This window comes from Pogona vitticeps, chromosome 2 (genome assembly GCF_051106095.1).
Source record: "Pogona vitticeps strain Pit_001003342236 chromosome 2, PviZW2.1, whole genome shotgun sequence".
Lineage (NCBI taxonomy): Eukaryota > Metazoa > Chordata > Lepidosauria > Squamata > Agamidae > Pogona > Pogona vitticeps.
In genome coordinates this window covers 265,874,954-265,895,376 of record NC_135784.1, presented here as the reverse complement: position 1 = coordinate 265,895,376, position 20,423 = coordinate 265,874,954, and the positions used below count along the sequence as shown (strand labels likewise).

The window sequence follows — 20,423 nt, the reverse complement described above, 5'->3', positions numbered from 1 at the left end:
TTAATTAAAACTTTTATCATGTAATAAAAATCTCATATTGCAGTAATTTTGTCTACTTTCAAGTCTTTAAAATAAAGTGTATTAAACCAGCAGTGCTGCTGCAGTAGCTGTTATAAATTACAGCAATTGTAGTTTCAGATCTTCAACAACCATATGTAATGGAAAGCTACAATTTGGTGTTGATTTTTAAGGACTGCATGGCACAGTAATGACTTCCACTCAGGTTTAACAAGGGATAGAGCTGATGTACTCCATAATTATGCAGTATAAATCCAGAGTGGATATACTCAGCAAAGGAAGAGGGGAAAGTTGGGCCAGATATACTAGAACACTGAACAACACTTACTTGCTTACTCTATTTTAAATTTACCCCTAATTATGAAAAACAACCATTAGTCATAAGAAAACGCACAATTTGGAGGTCAATTCTGGGAAAGCCACGTCTGACTCATGTTTCTGCATGAAAAATTGCACAGGGAAAAGAAATACCAATTGAGAAAGAGTCTGCTGTCTGTCAGGAACCTGTTATTTAAACTGTGTCTGGTTTTAGTATGTTCCTAGTTTATCTATTGCTCCTAGAAACGTTTCAAGGAAAGTCTTCTGGAGAAAAGCCTGATGACCCTCCAAATAATATATAATATTTTTAAAGCGAGGGGAAGCTTGATCAGCAACTTTTCTTTTTCCTGGGCCCAGTGTCTTCCACATTTCCTCAAGATTTCTCCCAACAGTACAGAAAAGCATATTAACAAAAGGAGCTTAAGTCAAAAGAAAGAGAAGCAGCATTTAATTTGAAATTCCATGTTAAGACACCACCTAATTAGAGCTTAATCCTCCTTGCTAGGGCAGAGCAGCACATAGCCACTTTTAACACGTCCTGATCAAGCACAAGCTCAGGCTCAAGTTTCCAATGGAAAGCTACAGTAAGAAAAATGGCAAAGACAACCATTCTCCTTTTGAAAAAGAAAACTGAAAACAGAAATCTGTTGTCTACTTTTGCTGACCAGCTCTTGTGAGATCAGAAAACGCTTTCCCCCTGTATAGAACATTTTTATTTTTTAGAGGAAGGGATTCGCCAGTGCTAGACAATATGTATACAGTATATGACATTGATATAACAGGGAAAGTATAAATAATATCAAAACGTAACAAATTTAAAACATTTCAAAATTAATCCTGATATGTTCGGGAACAACACTATCATTGCTAAACATGAGCAGGAACCCTTGGGTTCATCATGGTGATTTCTTGTAAGATAGCTGGTAAAAATGTGGAGACAGAGCAAGAGAAAAAGGATGTGGTTATTCTGGAATAAAGTTTGGTGGGTGTGTGGGGGAGAAACTGTTTTCCTGACAGCTTTATAAAGATGTATAATAAATCTGTCATAGTTGCTATTGTCACTTGAAACCTCAGCCAGCAAACACTTAAAAAAAACCCCCAAAAGCCAGAGAAATCCCCCTTCCCAAAGAAAACTAGCCTCCCCACCCCCGCAACACACACAAGCACATACTAGGAGAAAGAAAAAGCGAGATCAGCAGGGGGAAGAACTAAGCCCATAAATAAATGACAGCTCAGCAGAATCTGTCTCATCTGGGAACGGCTGGCTCCGGTCACGGCCAGCTCCAGAGGCACTAGCTGGCACCGACACCAAGAAAAATGACTTTCTTGTGTTAATGCCATTTTATAAAGATTGGCGTCAGCCACCGCCTCCCCCCCCCCCCCGCCGCCCCGCGTGAGGCACACAGGGCAGCTGTGGCCGGGGGGGACATTTTCGACCCCACAAAACTTTTTCTTTTAAAGACTAAGGGGGGGGGAGAGAGAAAGGGGTGGGGAGTAGTGGCGGTGGGGTCGAATTCGGTTGGGTTTCCCCCCCCTTCCCCGTTCACCACATGCCCATAAATAGGCAGCGACCAGATGGGCCGACGAGATTAGGAGAAGGAAAATAAGGGAGTTTTCGAAGGAGGAAATCGGTCCCCTGCGCCCGACTCAGAGAAGCCCAGGCGGCTGCCTCAAGAGCCCAGGGAGCGGTGGGGCGACCGCCTGCCCTCACGTCCGAGACGGAATGACTGGGACCAGGGACCCCGAGGCGATCAACCGTTTCTCGAACCCCCACGCCCCCCCTTTCCCCCCTTCTCCCCAGGGCACTCTGAGGGACAGTTCCCCGTGGGCTCGTCCTCCGCCCCTCAGGCCCTCCCCGCCCCCCGCAGGTCTCCCTTCGGAGGGTGAGGGGGCCGGGACGGCGCCCGAGGGTGCGCGGGGGCCCCCCCCTCACCTTGCTCCCCTGGTAGCTCTCCAGCGCTCGAAAGGCGGTCTCCGTCAGCTTCACATGCAGCACCGTGATGTTGTCCTGAGTGACTCTGCCGCAGGACACGCCATACCTGCCCCCTTCCTGTAGCGCCGCCATCTTACGCCGCCTCCCACCCCACAGCCACCACTGCCACCGCCGGGGCCGCCAAGCCGCCGCCGCCACCACCGGCCACGGCTGCTGCTGCTGCTGCTACGGCCACTCCAGCAGCAACAGCCATCCTGGCGCTGACGTACGAGCCAGCGCGCAGCCGCCGGCACCGCGGCACCCCTCCCACTCGGCCCAGGAGCCGCCTTCCTGGCACACACCCCCTCCCGGTGGCCGGCCGCACACCTAGCCACGCCCCCTTCCTCTCCGCCCCACGCGACAGGCCTGCAGCCGGGCCGCGGCACACACGCACGCACGCTCCGCCCCGCGCGAAGGCGACTCGCCCACCGCTCTTCCCGATTGGCCGAAGTGCCGGCCAGGACGCTCGCGAAAAGGGTCTACTCGAGGTCAGCGGCTGAGGGGGGGGGCGGAGCTGCTTGCTGACGTCAGCAGAGACGGGCTTTAAATACGTTTATATCATTATTGACGCTCGGGATTGAGTCACTTGTGGGGCTATTGTGTACCTTTGGCGGTGAGCGACTCAGGCCTGAGCCGCTTTCGTTCTGTTCCCGTGTTCGCTTACCAGCATCATTTTTTCCATATCCTTTATAATCGCTCGCCAGTACAGTATTTATTCCCCCTCAATCCCAACTCAGGAGGTTGCATGTGGATAGTTTTGTCCCATAGTCTAGTCGCTAGGTGGCAGTGAGTTTGAGGTTGTGTGTGTGGGTGGAATCAGGGATTTCCTCTGTCCTTTTAAAATTGAAATACACGGTAACAGTTTCTGTATTTTCCATTGTTTCTTTTCCCCCCTTCATACTGTATTTGATAGTGCCCTGTGCCAGATTATGGCTTTGAATTTAGTTTATATATTAGGAATAACTAAAACATCAGAAGCAGCTGACTTTGTCAGGATCTTTCATTGCCCAGCTTGGAGGCCAGCCAGAAAAATCCAGAAATTATTGCTGTTTCAGGGTGAGTGGTTAAACTAAAGTCCCAGGATGGAGGCTGCAAATTTAAAAGGATATGCTGTATTGATAAATCTGTGATTTATCCTTGAGATATACTGTAGGCATGCCACCTTAAATCTAACAGGCACGGGTTCTTTGTGTCTTAAACAATGCATCAGCAAAAAACCCCACAGAAGTGCCCTGTTAGATGTGCAGAGCTAGGTTAAAACCAGAATAGCCCCATGGAGGCATTATAGAACCCAGCATTATCAACATGCTTAGAGAGGAGCACCCAACCCTGCATTCTTCATTATCATTTTCTTCACACTTTCAGAACCAAGTCTGAAAAGCAGAGGTTCCTGCTCATGTGTAGGCTCTTCATGTGAATGAGAACCCAAATTTTCAATGATTCTTGCTTGCATGTGGAGACTGCAAACAGGAGCCATTCCTCTTCACATTAAGAAAGTACCAGAAAAGGGGAAGGGGGCTAAGCATTCCATAAACATGCTGATAATGCCAGATACTACAATGTCAGAACACTGCTACTGGGTGTTATGGATCCAATTCAAAGTGTTTATTTAAGAATCAAAACCTTCTTTCATTCGAGATATTCTGCCTGCCTTTTGTGACAGTGTTGGCTTGTATGCCATAGGGACTGAATGGTTTAAAATGCAATACATTTAAGGATTAATAATGCTCAAACATCTATCGGCTGCATAGCTTAGTGAGTTGGGATATCTGGCCTTGGATCTGGAAGTCAGAAATTCAGTTCCCTGCTGTATCTTCTGGGAAAAGAACCAGCCTGTGTATCCTTGGGAAAGTTACAAAGCCCCAGGGCTGCCCCCAGAAGAAGGATATTATTATTATTATTATTATAGACTCAGAGGGTCCATACCTGGAAGAAATGTGGAATGTAAATCCGATATCAGTAGTGGCTCTTCCCCATCCTCACCCCCGGGAAATAACAGCTTTTGGGATAGGGAGAATTTTTGGATTGGGGCCATGGCACAGAAAAGGGGAACTAACTTCTCCTGGTCCATATCCCAGTCCTGATTGCGCCCCCACTCTGTGCTGTTGAAAAACAGCAATGGATACATGAAATGAGATCTCACATATTTCATTTTGTCCCATAACACATGTTTCACCATTTCCAAAAGTACATTGAGAGTGGAAGGGGAAATGTCTCTACTTCACATGTAGGGTATTGCAAAGGTGTGTGTGTGTGTGTGTGTGTGTGTGTGTGTGTGTGTGTGTGTGTGTGTGTGTGTGTGTGTGTGTGTGTGTGTGTGTGTGTGTGTGTGTGTGTGTGTGTGTGTGTGTGAGAGAGAGAGAGAGAGAGAGAGAGACAGACAGACAGACAGACAGACAGACAGACAACTGGGCATGCAAGGTATGCCATTTCTACAAAGATGTTCATAGTAACCAAGAAATATTTATGGGTTCTAGTTTGTAGGCTTCTATTACGACAGGTTTTATGTCTAATCCACATGAACTTTGCAGTTGAATGTGCTTGTTTTCATGACTTTGGACTGAATACTGGTGACACATAAGACTATAGGAACGCTGGTGATCCTTAAGAGCCACTAACAGGAGAGAGGACTGGAATAAAGCACAATTGTACCTAGACCAAATGGTTATGTTCCAATGGATTTAATATGAGGCCACCTGAAGCTGTGCTTGATAAAAACTCTCCAAGCTGAGCAATGTTGGAAATTACTTAGAACTACTCTCACCCTGCCTTAGCTTTGTGTCATCCTTGTGGCTATTTCCCTTGATGGGAGGATCTTTTGATCTGGAGCATCAGGCTTCTCCCTCACCCTGTCCCTGCCCCTGCCCCTGTCCCTTTTCCTCATCCTCATCCTTATTATTGTTGTTGTTGTTGTTGTTGTTGTTGTTGTTGTTGTTGTTGTTGTTGTTGTTGTTGTTGTTGTTGTTGTTGTTGTTATTATTAGTATTAGTATTAGTATTATTATTATTATTATTATTATTATTATTATTAGTAGTAGTAGTAGTAGTAGTAGTAGTAGTAGTAGTAGTAGTAGTAGTAGTAGTAGTAGTAGTAGTAGTAGTAGTAGTACTGCGCCTCGTGGCGCAGTGGTTAAATTGCTGTACTGCAGCTAAAAACTGTGCGCATGACCTGGGGTTCAAATCCCAGGTAGCCGGCTCAAGGTTGACTCAGTCTTCTATCCTTCCGAGGTCGGTAAAATGAGTACCCAGCTCGCTGGGGGGGCAATGTGTAGCCTGCATAATTAAATTGTAAACCGCCCAGAGAGTGCTTGAAGCGCTATGGGGCGGTATATAAGCAGCACGCTTTGCTTTTTATTATTATTATTATTATTATTGTTGTTGTTATTGTTGTTAAACATAGCTACAGAACTGTAGTTACTCTTTCTTCAAAACACTTCTGAAAGAGTACTCTTTATAAATAGAATAGGGAACAAAAGGTATGCAAAACCTTTTTCTTTGAATGTTGTCTATTAACAAGTGTTATGGAATTTTTTTTTGGAATGTTAACTTTTAAATGTATATGTGTGAAGCGCTTTTTTCCACTTTTTTTCAGCTTTGCATTTTTGCTAATTTCAAAATTCAGAATATACTAGCTGATGTGGGCATAGTATGATAATATGGCGGAGCTGGGGAATCAGCTACTCCACACAAATTCAGTGCAGACCAGTATTTGATACTGAGAGAGGATATGATCTGCTGGCAGGTTGCAACAGATGGTTGCATAATCCTGTTTGTCTTTGTTCTTCCAGGGTCAGGTACTATTTCTTCTTGCTGTTTTCCCCCCAATAAACCTAAAGCCTTAGACATTGGACAAACACTCTTCCACAAATTTCTTCATGGGATAAAAGCCCTTCTTATGTATGTATGCAACAAAAATGACATGGGCAATAGTTCAAACAAAGACAAATAAACCAATCATGAGGAATTACTTGTATTAAAGAAGGTAACCAGTAGTATGTACTCCTTTTTATCAAATAATCCAGCTTCTGAATATAAAATATTCAGCTTCTGCTCCATGAAAAGTTGGGTTTTATTATCTACAGGCAAAATAAACACATCTGATTCATTTGTGTAGTTTTCTCTTTTGCATCATGTTAGTTATTCTGCTTCTTTATTAGTTGCATTCCTATTCTTTCTTTCCTCTATTCATCTCAAGTAGCAAATGTGGCTCTCCATCTCTCTGCTTATTCCTCAGAACAACCCTATAGGGCAAGTGATGCTGAGAGAGAATGTGATCAGCCTGGGGTCTCCCAAAGACGCTTAGGACTCAGAAAGGGCTTGAATGTGGGTTTCATGAAGTTCACTGCAACACAAACTATTATATCCTATCCTTTTTATTATGGATTACTACTGGCCCCCACCTGATATGTGTTCAAATAAGGGCATACAGATCGATGCCCCATCCACCCTGAATTCGTAAGGTAACATTTCAGCCCAGTCCCTGTCTGTGATTATATTTGTGTATTTCCCTCCAAATAGATAGCCTAAATGTGTCTCACCTGGAGAAGGACCAAGGTGGAAGGCATCATGCCATAGCTGTTTGTTCAAAAAGGAAGCTGCCCCAGTGCCTGCTGGGGTTTTTTGTTGGCAATTGTGACTTTTTTTTTCAAAAATGAAGAAAAAATTATTTTTCAAGTGGTGCAAAGGCTAACCCTTTGACAAATGTGGGCAAACAGACTGAATCAAGGACATTTGTGTGATTTTGGGATGACCGTTTCTGCTCATCCACATTGTAGACTCCACCCCCCAATTCTTTGTATTCATTCTGACATTCATAGAATCATGTGGTTTTTTTTAATTGAGCAAGGAAGGAGACACCAAAAGTTATACGCATTATATCTAGGAAGACTCAGCTGGCACCAAAGGAGAAGAAGACTGATAACTGAATCCTTCATTAAATCCAAGACCTCTTTTCTGGCCAATCCAACAACTGTTGTGCTGGAGGTGCTCAGTCCAAGGTCACCGTGCATTACATTCTAAAATTACCCCTTTTCTTACTCAGTTCAGTGAGGGAGACTACCAGGTTGGGAGTTCAGTTCCTCACCAGGTCTCCCAGGAGAAGAGTCAGCTGATAGAGCCTTGGGCAAGCAACTCCCAGAGAACTGCTAGAAAAAGAAAGGACAGCATACTTAGAAAAAGCTGGGAAACTTTGCTGTAACATGGATTTGACTCCTAAGCTTGCTATTATTACAGTGTTCCTAAACTTTGCTAGGATTGTGTGTGAGAGTGACCATGGCTTAATGCCTGCATTGTTTTGTGTGGACTTCAAGTAGCTAGCTTAGCTAGGTATGCCAGGGCTCTTCTCTCACTGCTTTGTCTTTTTGCTTCTTTTGTTTATTTGTTTGTGTGATGGTGCAAATAAAGGACCAGACTAAAACAAGTGAATTGGTTGCAACTGCAAATAGCAGCTGCTGGACTACACAATTAGAACTGGACTCATTACATGTACAGGGGGATGGGACTATCTTTTTCTGTATCAACCCCTTCTGAAGCTGCGATTGGTCCCTTTTGGCTCAGTAGCTAAGCTGCAGTATTGCAGTGAAGACTCTGCTCGTGAGTCTGATCTTGGGTCCAGGTCGCTGGCTTGAGGTTGACTCCACCTTCCATCCTTCTGAGGTATATGGAAGGATGGGGCAGTATACAAGCAGCGCAATTTGCTTTTGGTTTTTTGTGCGGTTTTTTTGGCTATTTTAATCCACACCAAGTGAGATGATAAAAGGTGAATGTAAACTCTCCCATGTGCCAGAGTCACAACTAATCTCCTTTGTGGTTTCTATGGAATATACTGAAGAATGCTGCTGAACAGTGTGAGTCAGATCATTTTAGCCCAGTACTGGCAACACCCATGGCTACCAGTTCTCTAGGGTTTCAGGCAGGATTCTTTCCTAACCTTACCTGGAGGTTCCAGGAGTCAAAAGGACTTTCTTCAGGCAAGGCAAGTGCACTGCTACTGAGGTACAGCCCCTTCCCTATGTACCTCAGTGATCTTTCAGCCAAGTAGGTGGAGAGAAGTAGGCATGGTGTCCTTAAACCACCCCTCCTCCAGCAAGATTTTGTTTTATCAGATGGATACATTTTCCATTCAATGCCCTCATTTTATTTGTTGAGCCTATCCATTTTATTATACTGTATGGTTATTTCTTATGGAATGTTGCTGTACTTCATAATTATGCAAAGTGATGTAAGCCTACATAAGTACTGGAAGGGCGGGGTATGAGCAGCATTTTAAAGATGTGTTTAGATTATTCCATTGGTGACAGGAAAGGATAAATGTTAATAAAGAAAGAGTCCGTTTCACCAAGTCAGTATATTTTTAAAAAAGTCATATGTAGATTTGCTCTAAGGTGTAATCAGACACACACTGACCATACATTTTCAGACTTGTAACGGTATAGACTAGAAAGTTGAACTTTACTTAAGGAAGCCTTGTTGTTGTTTAGTCGTTAAGTCGTGTCCGACTCTTTGTGACCCAATGGACCAGAGCACACCAGGCCCTCCTGTCTTCCACTGTCTCCCAGAGTTTGCTCAAAGTCATATTGGTAGCTTCAATGACACTGTCCAGCCATCTCGTCCTCTGTCGTCCCCTTCTCTTGCGTTCACACTTTCTCAATACCAGGGTCTTTTCCAGGGTGTCTTCTCTTCTCATGAGATGGCCAAAGTATTGGAGCCTCAGTTTTAGGATCTCTCCTTCCAGTGAGCACTCAAGGTTTATTTCCTTCAAAATGGATAGGTTTGTTCTCCTTGCAGTCCAGGGGACCCTCAAGAGCCTCCTCCAACACCACAATTCAAAAGCATCAATTCCAAACAAGTAAAAACTGATTATTTGACGCAAATATAATGCAAATAAGCCCAAACTTTTTTTGCTTCAGATGTAGAAGGGTTTTCCCCTGTCACTGGTGGCTTTTACTTTTCTTAAGCTGGAACAATTTGAATGGTGTTTCCCCCATGTGATCGGTTGTTTCATTCTCCAAAAGGATGGAGAATGTGACTTGGAGTGGTATTCTGGTGATGTACTAAACTGAGTCCAATGTTTTGGATGTCAGCAACACTCATTCCCACAATCTATCTCCCTAGTTACCTTGAAGTATTTTTAATTTCAAACAATAAAAGCAAACTACAAAGTTTAGCACTAGATCACCTCTGCATGGACCAAAAAGGAGAAAAGATGCCAATTGATATGAAATAGAAATGATTAACTATAGCAGACTCCTATGTTTCTGTGGTATGCGTTTGTGTGTGTATGCTGGTACATTATGAAGAACCGCAGAAAATTGTCCCTTTTCTTTAACATCATGTAACACTTTAAATAACCCACCAGCTTTACAATGAATCACAAAAGGAGAGCCAAGGATTGGCAGAAAGTGGGATCAGAGGAACAGGGTCTGTGGTCTGAGGTGCAGATTGAACTGCACCAGATTGAGAGGCCAGTGTGGGCGCTGGCATCAAAACAACCCACTGTGATTTGTGTGATCACACCGTCTGAACAGAAGCATAAAATAGGCTGGGAATTGAGCTGCAGCAAAGCCAAATTCCGATTCGGCTTGCCAGTATACTGTAGTTGGAACCATATACAGTACTTATCCCAATATGGCTTTCAAGATAAGTGAGATGTTTAAGGAATGTGTATACCAGTGCCATCTCTTTTTGTGAGTTTCCATGGCTGAGCAGGGATTTGAATCCAGGTCTCCTGAGTCCTCGTCCATCACTCTATCCACTACACCACATTTGGTATCCACAGCGAGGAGACCAAGTCTGACATCCTTGTTCATCCATAAGTGATCCTGGATCAGTCACCTGCTGCTGCAAAATATCCCAAAGAGTTGTTGTGATGATAAAATATCAGGAGGTGGGTTGAGGAGGGGGAGAACCAGGCATGTTTGATGAGGAAAAGCAGGGATACAAATGAAATGGACCAGGAAAGATTTGTAATATGAATGACTGAATAAAACTATATTCGCCACCTTTTCTTTTTCATTATAGAACTGCAGCAAACCCATCATCCTAGTACTCCGATAAAAGGTGGGGCAATGCCCCTGTGCTGGATGAGGCTGTGGACAGCTTTGCTTCTTCCTTGCATTCTTTGTTGCTAGAGCAGAAGAACCTTGCATGGTCTGTGGAAGAAGGTGGAATTACAGTGTAATAAAGCGAATTAACATTACTGTCTGAGATTGCTAATAATTTGGGTAAGATATTTTGCTGTGTTTGGGAGTAAACAGTGCACTTAGTAAAACTATGGCTAAGAAAGTGGCTTTTTGAAAAAGACGTGGTGGCGCTGTGGGCTAAACCGCAGAAGCCTGTGCTGCAGGGTCAGAAGACCAAGCAGTCGTAAGATCGAATCCACCCGACGGAGTGAGCGCCCGTTGCTTGTCCCAGCTCCCGCCAACCTAGCGGTTCGAAAGCATGCAAATGCGAGTAGATAAATAGGTACCATCTCGGTGGGAAGGTAAACAGCTTTCCGTGTCTAAATCACACTGGCCATGTGACCACGGAAAGATTGTCTTCGGACAAACGCTGGCTCTATGGCTTGAAGAGCGGGATGAGCACCGCCCCCTAGAGTCGGACACGACTGGACAAAAATTGTCAAGGGGAACCTTTACCTTTACCTAAAATTTTTACATACACACATGTGCTAGAAACCTAACTCTTAGGAAGCACTACATTGGTCAGGTTTAGGTATTTCTGCTGTGCAGGGGAGAATGACACTGCTGATTTAGCCATTCACATACCCCAGTCCTAATTTCTGCAAACCACCCCCCCATTAATGCAAAGTCTTTCCCTGTACATATATTGTGTCATTATAAACTGCAACTGGGTGTACTTAAACATCTCGTGAATCCAAGATAACTTTTAGTATGCTAGCCTATGTATTATTCAGCTGTCATAAGTCAGGCAAGCGGTGAAAAACAATTCACACTAAAACCAGCATGTGTGATGCAGGTTGAGTAAACACAAGCCCTCTAGTCTGTACTGTATACAGTACATGTGTGGCATGTAGAAGATCAGTGCTAGAAAGCTGCATTCTTAACCTGTCTCTGAAAGGCTGAAAGACAAACAGATGCAGTTCACCTACTTTTTCTATGCTAATTTATCAGAGTTGAGAAGTGTTATTTCTTTGGACGACTGCTTACAGGAATTTACACCAGCATAGCCATGTCAGCTGTAGTGCAAAAAAAGAAAAAAGAAAAAAAGAGTGATGTTTCCCAATTCTGTTATTTAGTCAGAAGGAAGTCCAATTATGTTCAGCAAGGCCTACTTCCAGGCAAATGTACATTGGCCTGCAGCCACAGATACACACAGCGATATGCTATAATGACACCATGACAACATTATTTTTAAAAAGGGATCTCTTAAATCAGCAGAAGGATGAAAGCAGCTTATTTGTTTGTTTGTTTATTTATTTATTTAATTTTTTTAACTAAAGAAAAGATAGTCCATCATGTTACAAGTAATAAATACAAAGCTTAACATAGTAAACTGTCATCTTACTTGTTATATAATTTAATTGTTGACTAATTGCTTTCCCCCACAATTCTCAAAATCACATTTACACCATTCTCCGTCTCATCTTAAAGAAATATCGACCAACAATCTAAATGCTCCAAATTGTTTTCCAAACCACGTGTCTTGAGATTTATTTTATTGGCATATTTTTATAAAGGATTCCCATTTTCAGCAGTGCATTGACTGTGCCTTATTTCTCCTCTGTATAGTCTAACTTTATTAGTCATTTTTTTCCCATCAACATTGTATGCCATATCTTATTTGTAAATGCTTGTAATGAGAGATCTTCAGCGTTTTCCCAATTTCTACTGATCTCAGATCTTGTGGTGCCTAGAAGATTTGCATTTCTCATTTCCCCCTGTAAATAATGAAAATAACAATAATGTTTCATTCATATCTATTTTTGATTGGTCAACGTCTCCATCTAATTACCTCGTGCCAGAATTTTGGGGTAAGAAATCCACATATGTTCCAAAGTTCCTTTTTGTCCACAGTTCCTCCAACATTTATCCGATATGGCTTTATTAATTCTATGTAACTTTGTTGGATATAAATGCCACTGATGCACTACCTTCAGAACCATTTCTTTCACATTTGCTGATATAGATTTATATGGGTATTTATTCCATATTCCTGTCCAGATTTCCTCGGATATATTACTGTTTAAATTTGTCTCCCACACTGTTTTAGGTTCTCTGCCTTTTCCATATTCTTTCTCAATAATACTTTTATATATTAGTGAGGTTAGTCCTCTTTTATTATTTTTATCTTTTTGGATACAATGTTGTTCAAATTCAGTTAATGTTCTTAGAGAGCCAGGTATTTGTTCTAAGTGAATAGCGAAACTTCTTATTTGTTTTATTTGTAGCCAATTGGTTTTTATTTGCTTTGTTTTCTCTTCTATTTGCATAATAGTGATTGGTTCCCCTGAATCGAATAAGTCAGTAATTCTATGTATTCCAATTTGTTTCCACTCCTTAAATTGTGTTCATATTTCTCTTGAGACTTAAAAACTGGGTGATCCAAAAGGGAACATAAAGGAGATATTGGCAGGGCCAAAGTTTTACTATGTTTTCGCCATATCTTTAATCTTTCAGAAATGAATGGCCTACAGTGGTACCTCAACTTACGAACTTGATTTGTATTGGAACAGGGTTCATACGTTGAAAAGTTCATAAGTTGAGGCAAACTTTTCCATAGGAATGCATTGAAAACCATTTAATCCATACCTGCTGTTTTTCGTTCTTAAGTCGAGGCACTGTTCTTAAGTCGAAGCATTAGTTCCCATAGGAACTAATGCAAAGCCAGTTAATCCATATCTACCACTAGGGGGAGATTTTTCTTCTTCTTTTGACTTAAGGTGAACTTAGGTTTAAAAAAAGGGTAGGAAAGGTTTTCTTTCTTGTTTTGGTTCATAAGTTGAGGCTCCATTTGCAAGTCGAAGCAACTTTTTGTGAACAGAGCTGTTCGTAACTCGAATCATTTGCAACGAGGGACGTTCGTAAGTCGAGGTACCACTGTACATCCAGGCAAATGTGCATTGGCCCGCAGCCACAGACACACACAGTGATATGCTATAGTGACACCATAACAACATTATTTTTAAAAAGGGATATCTTAAATCAGCGGAAAGATGAAAGCAGTCTTGCACCATTCATTCATTCATTCATTCATTCATTCATTCATTCATTCATTCATGCATGCATGCATGTATTCATTTGTTTGTTTGTTTGTTTGTTTGTTTGTTTGCTGCCTTTCTCCCAATGAGGGAACTCTCCCAATAATGCACACTTAAAGGGACGTGGTGGCGCTGTGGGCTAAACCGCAGAAGCCTGTGCTGCAGGGTCAGAAGACCAAGCAGTCGTAAGATCGAATCCACGCGACGGAATGAGCACCCGTCACCTGTCCCAGCTCCCGCCAACCTAGCAATTTGAAAGCATGCAAATGCGAGTAGATAAATAGGTACCATCTCGGTGGGAAGGTAAACAGAGTTCCGTGTCTAAATCACACTGGCCATGTGACCACGGAAAGATTGTCTTCGGACAAAACGCTGGCTCTATGGCTTGAAGAGCGGGATGAGCACCGCCCCCTAAAGTCGGACACGACTGGACAAAAATTGTCAAGGGGAACCTTTACCTTTACCTTTAAAGTCCTATTGGAATCGGCATAACAGATTACATCAACAGAGGCAGAAACATTCTGAGCTGCATGCTCGATTACAGCCAGCGCGATTTATTCTTTTTGACAAGGTCCTTGAAATATCTCTCAGTACAGCACTGGAGTGGGTATGCTTTTTTAAAAAACACGCAAAGCTTGTTGCTGAGTTTGAAAGAGTCAAAAGCATAATGAATAGGCGGCAGTGGTGACCTTCCTGTGACACACTCCTGCTGTCTTGTGTGTGTGTGTGTGTGTGTGTGTGTGTCCCCCCCTTTGGTTTGCTTTTGGACAGTTGCTAGACTGTGAGGCTTGACTGTAATAGGCTGGTGTTGCTACGATGCTTTTACCCTATGGCTGCAAATCAGGAATACTTTGTTCAGAGAACAAAAGGCTTAGAATCCTGCTTTGGAAACATGTTTTTGTCAGTAGAAAGGGATTTCCTAAAGTACTTTAGCCTCTGATTTGGAGAGTTCCCATCTGGAGACAGAGCATTGTTAAAGGCACATTGGTGCCAAAGAATGCATGCAATGATAAGGTCTACAAAGGAGATAAATTCAACCTTCAAAAGTCAAACAATGGGCACAAAGAACATTTACAATTGAAACCATTGGATATAGGTTTTCTCTCCCCAAGGTCAGTGGCAAAGGATTCATATGTATCATTAACAGCAGAATAGGTGTTAGGTTAGGCTTAGGTTTAGTCCATGGAACAGGTGTTCTTGAAACATCTGCTATACAATTCTGATTCAGTACTTAGGTGATTTATTTATCTTTTTGTATATATGAGCTGCCAGTGAAGTGTAGTGTACATAGGGTTGGACTATCATTCAGGACACCTGGTTTCAAATTCTCATTCAATCATAGAAGCTCACAGGGATGTGTGGCATTGATAAACACTCCTTAAATATCTCACATACCTTGAAACTCATATCTCTTATTGCTGTTATGTGCTGCCAGGTCACCTCCAGCTTATGGCAACCCTATGAAAGAGTGACCTGCAGCATGTTCTGTAACTGGCAGCCATGCTCAGCTCTTGCAAACTCAAGGTTGTGGCTTTTTTTATGGAATCAATCTATCTAATACTTGGTCTTCATCTTTTCCTGATGCATTCATCTTTTCATAGCATTACTGTATTGTTTTTTTCCAGTCAATCTTGTCTCTTCATAATGTGCCCAAAGTATGACAGCCTCAGTTTCAGCATTTCTGCTTTGAGAGGGAGTGTAGTCTTGATTTGATCTAGGACCCACTTGTTCATCTTTCTGGTGGACCATGGTATCTGCAAAACTCTCCTCCAGCATCATATTTCAAACAAATCAATTTTTTTCCTGTTGGCTTTTTTCACTTGCTTTCACCCTCATACATAGTAATTGACAATTCAATAATGTCGATGAACTTGGCTTTGGCCTGCAGTGATGGATTCTTACGCTTGATGGTCTTTCTAGTTCCTTCATTGTGTCCCTTCCAAAGCCTCAATCTTCTTCTGATTTCTTGACTACAGTCTTCATTTGAATTTGTGACTGAGAAAACCCTCTTAGGGTTGTCATAAGTCAGATGTGACTTGAAGACACATTGAAAGATATGCTTATGATAGAACCCCATTAAAATAAAAGAATTGGCACAGATTTCTGTGCTTCACAGGCTGTTGACAAACTCCATGTAGACATGTTGGACCCCTGCCGGCTCATATCTGGTTCTCAATCGATTAATTCTTCAGATCAGGAGTGGAGATGCTCGGGTTCTTAGTGCCTAATCTGACATGCTAGAAGTCCCTAAATGTCCACAGCCTCTTTCCTACGAGAGCACTATTTGGTAATGTCCCACCAATTGTAAGAGCATTTTTCCATTCTAAAAGGCTGAAATGCCTTTTCTAGGGAGAGGAAGGAAGAGCTTAGAACTAAAATATGCTATCGTTTTTGGTTTCATCCTGGATTTTGCATACCCAAACATGGATTTGAATCCATATCTTCTGATTCAACATTCTTTTCACACCATTCTGGCTCTGAGGAAATGTATATACCTAGGTATTGAAGGCAGTAGAAGAGGTCCTCAACAAATATTTCTGCTTTGCAACACAGTAGAAAGCAAGGCCTTATCAAGTGGAGTCTATCCAAAGTGGACTGGAGAAAAGAGCACTCCTAGCCAAACCAGGTTCCATGCTAAGTCAGGCTGTTGTTATTACACCAAACCCTTTTCTGGAATCATCTGATGTTCAGAGATTCAAAACTGCAAGAACTGGCTGGCACTCAGGAAAGAGGAGTTCTTCTGAAATTACTTTTGAAAAGAACTCCTGAGAGACTTGTATGACTAAACAGTGAGGAAAAGGTGATTTTACTCCCTGTGAAGTCACACCAGAGCATTTGATTCTCTTTGATATAGGTGGCCACACAAGCAGAGGAGAAAAAAAATCCTTCTGTTTGTAATTCCACCTGAAGTGCCTATAGATGACATGGAACAATGGGACTGCCTTAAGAAGGCTTTTTGTCCTCAATGACTAATTCCTTGTCTTGCCAAGTGGATCGCTAATTAAGCTGTAAAAAAATAAATAAGCAGGAGCTCTGCCTAGGAAAACTTAAAAAAAAGAGAAGTGTCTTGAGAGAGAAGCTTTGCAGAGAGCAAGTGCTTGTGTGTGTCCATGTGCACGTGCTCTTGTCATCCTCCCTCATGAAGCAAGAGGCGAGGAGGAACGTGCTTTGCCAAAGCACCACTTTGGGTGTTTGTGTGTGGGCTCCACTGGTCTTTCTGAAAGTGGAAGGATTTTACTTTTACTTTTCTGCAGTTCCTAAACATCATGCCCCAATTGCCTATGTCACCACAACACCACCCAGAGACCATCACTGCCGCCCCTGTCATTTTGCAGAACGAAACAACTGCTCACGTGGGGGAAAGTCCTCTTGAATCATTCTGGCTTGAAAGAAAAGAAATAGACCCCCACAGTGGCAAAGGAAAAACCTCCAGGCTGGGAGCAAAAAGGGCCAAACTGATTTGAATTGGCTTTTGTGTCATGTGATCAGTAACAAAATAGAACTTATCTGTTTTATAGCTACAGCAAGTTATGCAATATTTGACTGTGTAGTTGCAAGGTTACTGTGGTTATAACATTCGACTACAAACACACACAAAAGATTTGAATTTTGAAAGGTGAAAGGCCATTATCTTGTTCATGCTTTACAAAAGAGGAAGTGCTGACTTTATATTGAATTTGAAGTACTTCTTTTAGAAGGCATTCAACATTGGAGGGTTCTCTGTAGCCCATTGATAAGTACTGCTTTTATTAGATTAGAAACCAGAGCAAAACTGAGGACTGAATGGTTTCAGGGGAGTCTGGACACTCCCTTATCTGTTTCAGAATAGGGTGTTGTCAGGATCCTCAAGAGTATTTGTTCTAGCTTGTTAAATCTTTTCTAGCACACCTTTACTGAGAAAATGTAATCTTTTGAGCTAAGGTGGTCATGGGGTTGGTCTCTCTCTCTCTCTCTCTCTCTCTCTCTCACACACACACACACACACACACACACACACACACACACACACACACACACACACACACACACACACACACAAAGGCTTAATTAGTATACTGCTCTGAGCTGAGGTGAGGCAAGTCTGATCTGTAGCTTGGGAGGCTACTTGTATTTGTCCCTCTTGCTATGTTTAAGCACGTATACCACTATAAACACAACAAAACACACATTGTTTGACTTTTGCTTCACCATTTCATTAAGGCCAAAATAACCCTTCAAAATATTTTGGTAGAGAGGGACTAGAGCCACATCTGGGCTGTTCGTGCTTCTGTCCTCTCCTAGCAACAATACAGATCATGTGCTCATCTTCTGGGATCCTCTAGCACTGGGTAATTTTATATGAGGGATGTTTCTTCTGGAATTTGTGTGTAGTGTATGTATACTTAGACTTTTGTTTTTAAAAAGCCGGGAAATTCAATTCTTTTTTTAAAAAAAATCTTCGGTTTATGAATGTGGGATATTGTGCATCTGTATCCATGATTCAAAATGCCAGGAAATGGCTAGATATTGCTGCACAATATCATGCCCGCATTGGCAGCAGGAAAAAGGATGCTAAGTTTTACATAGCAAAGGGCAGCCTGAACGTTGACAACATCCATGGTAGCTTTGAAGGCTATGAGGTGACTTACAGATGGTCCTGCCAGAGTCTTGACCTGGTGGGAGACTCTCTTCAGCATTCATCCATTTGGCAAAATGTGTTGTTTTTGTCCTCCCCCCTCCCGCCCAGATTGTCTGGCCACAAGCAGGAGAATACCAAAAGGCTTTGCATTCCCCACTGTGTCTTGTAGGAGAAAAGCCAGCCGATGTGGTCTTGAACAAGGTGTGTGGTTCAGGAGCAACCCTAGAAGAAACCATTTCAGAGTACAGTGGTGCTCCACGACGAATCTGCTTAATGATTAAGTTTTTGTTTAGATAGCAAAATACCGCTTTACAATGATTGGTTCCCTGCTTCGGGAACCAATTTTTTGCTTTACGACGATCAAAACAGCTGATCGTCGGGTTTCCAAAATGGCCGCCCGCTGTGCAAAATGGCTCCCTGCTGTGTTAGGGACAGATTCTTCACTCTACAGGGAGCAGAAAATGGCCACCCTATGGAGGGTCTTCGCTTTATGATGAGGTATTTTGCCTATTAGAACACATTAACCATTCTAATGCATTCTAATGGGCTTTTTACTTTCACTTGATGATGATTTTGCTCTACAGCGATTTCACTGGAATGGATTAACATCGTCAAGCGAGGCACCACTGTACTGTACACATAGGAAACCCTGGCGAGGATCATCATAAGTTGGAATCAGCTTGACAATACAGAATTAATGAATTACTGTGCAAATACCTGGAATGATTTAAAGTCTGCAGCATTCTTCGACTGCAACCACAATTAGACTGTAAAGTTTTTAGTGCTGACGTTTCTTTTAACCAGCTCTTTGGTATAGTACGCTACACAAGTCTACTCAAAAGTCAGTTCTATTTGAATCAATAAGACTTAGGAAAAACAAGTTCAGACCTGCAGCCTTCAAAAACAAACAAACAAACAGCCCTCTAAAATCATAAATTATTTTAAAATATTTTTAAAATAATGTGTACAGTACTTTGTACACTTATGCTTTTCCAGAAAATAATTAAACCAATTAGAGGGGAGGCATTTAATTCTTTTTAAAGCAACATCTATAATTGCTTTAACTGTGGCAGCCCACAACATGTAGATAATTTAGTATGTAACAAGACATTTGGTTTTCTGTTCCATTTAAAAATATATAATTGTGCCAGATTTTAGGTATAGTTCCTTAAATAGGACCTGCTGTTGTGTTTTCATATTTAAAAGCCTCAGTCGCTGTTAGGACAATAGCATTGGTGTTGTTTCTTCTGCTGGAAAAAGTTGTACTCACCACCAGTTACACCTCCATTAATTTAGTCAAAACACAATAATCACTATCATGTTTTTAAAGAGGTCTGAATGTCAGTTTTGCCATTATTTATGCAACTGAAGCTTTAAAAGAGGCACTTCCTGTCTTTTATAAACACTGAGAACAGGAAAGCCAACAAATTGGACTACTTATAAAAACACGTCGACCTAGACCTTCCTTTGTATGAACATTTTGTTATCTCTATGTGAAGCTCTGGCTGCAAATCTATATATGCTTACCTGGAATTAAGCCGGCGGGTGCACAATGGAGTTTTCTTGTGAGTAAACATGCGCCAGATTATAGTACTGTATTTTCTGTGGATTGCAGCAAACCTTGCCCAGAATCAGCTCATGAAGGAAGCGCAAAAGTCAGTTTCTGTATGCTACAAAATATCTCAAGGGCCATATTCTGTAGCATTTTGCTAGGCTTTGAAATCATCAGGAGGAGGCCCTTATTTTGCTGCCACCAACATTTGACACATATCTACAGGAGACACAAACCTAAGCTGTTGTCTTCCCACTAAAGGCAAACACCTGCTTATTCAGCAAGACTTTGCCACTTGATCTTGCTTGTTGTTGAAAATGCTTTTCACAGGAGTTGTGCTTTTATTTTCACTAGTCTCTTTTACAATTGTGCTTTAAATTTCTTATTCTTTAAAATATTATATATGTTTGTATCTTTTAACTTAAAGCCACCTAAATTATATCCTGGGAGAAAGAATATGCACTATATAATTTTTTTTAAAAAAATTGTTTGCCTTGAATTACATCTAGGAAGTCGGAAACCACTTCCTTTTTATTTTCCTATTGGCAAACTGTCACACTTGAAGATTCGTGGCTGCACTAAAGTTCCACTTCGTTTGCATGTTTCTGTTATATTATTTTGCTCTATGTATGTTAAAATTGATATTTATAGAATTAATTGTATAGACTCTCTTGAAGAACATAAAACAGAGGCATTTTAATTAAAAAGCCTGCTATATGCAGTTGCTT

At 41.8% G+C, this 20,423-nt stretch overlaps 1 protein-coding gene and 1 long non-coding RNA gene across 3 annotated transcripts in view; one reads left to right on the top strand and one right to left on the bottom strand.

The window, feature by feature from the left end:
• Positions 1-2,531, bottom strand: part of ELL2 (elongation factor for RNA polymerase II 2) — a 53,500-nt gene extending 50,969 nt beyond the window's left edge. Inside the window, exon 1 of the mRNA XM_072992512.2 lies at positions 2,270-2,531. Coding sequence (XP_072848613.2) covers positions 2,270-2,401 — 132 coding nt within the window. The 5' untranslated portion in view covers positions 2,402-2,531. The remainder of the gene's footprint in view (positions 1-2,269) is intronic.
• A 159-nt stretch (positions 2,532-2,690) lies between these two features.
• Positions 2,691-20,423, top strand: part of LOC140704928 (uncharacterized) — a 170,899-nt gene continuing 153,166 nt past the window's right edge. For both annotated transcript variants that reach the window (XR_013542185.1, XR_013542184.1), the window contains exon 1: positions 2,691-2,796. This is a non-coding gene — a long non-coding RNA (uncharacterized LOC140704928). The remainder of the gene's footprint in view (positions 2,797-20,423) is intronic.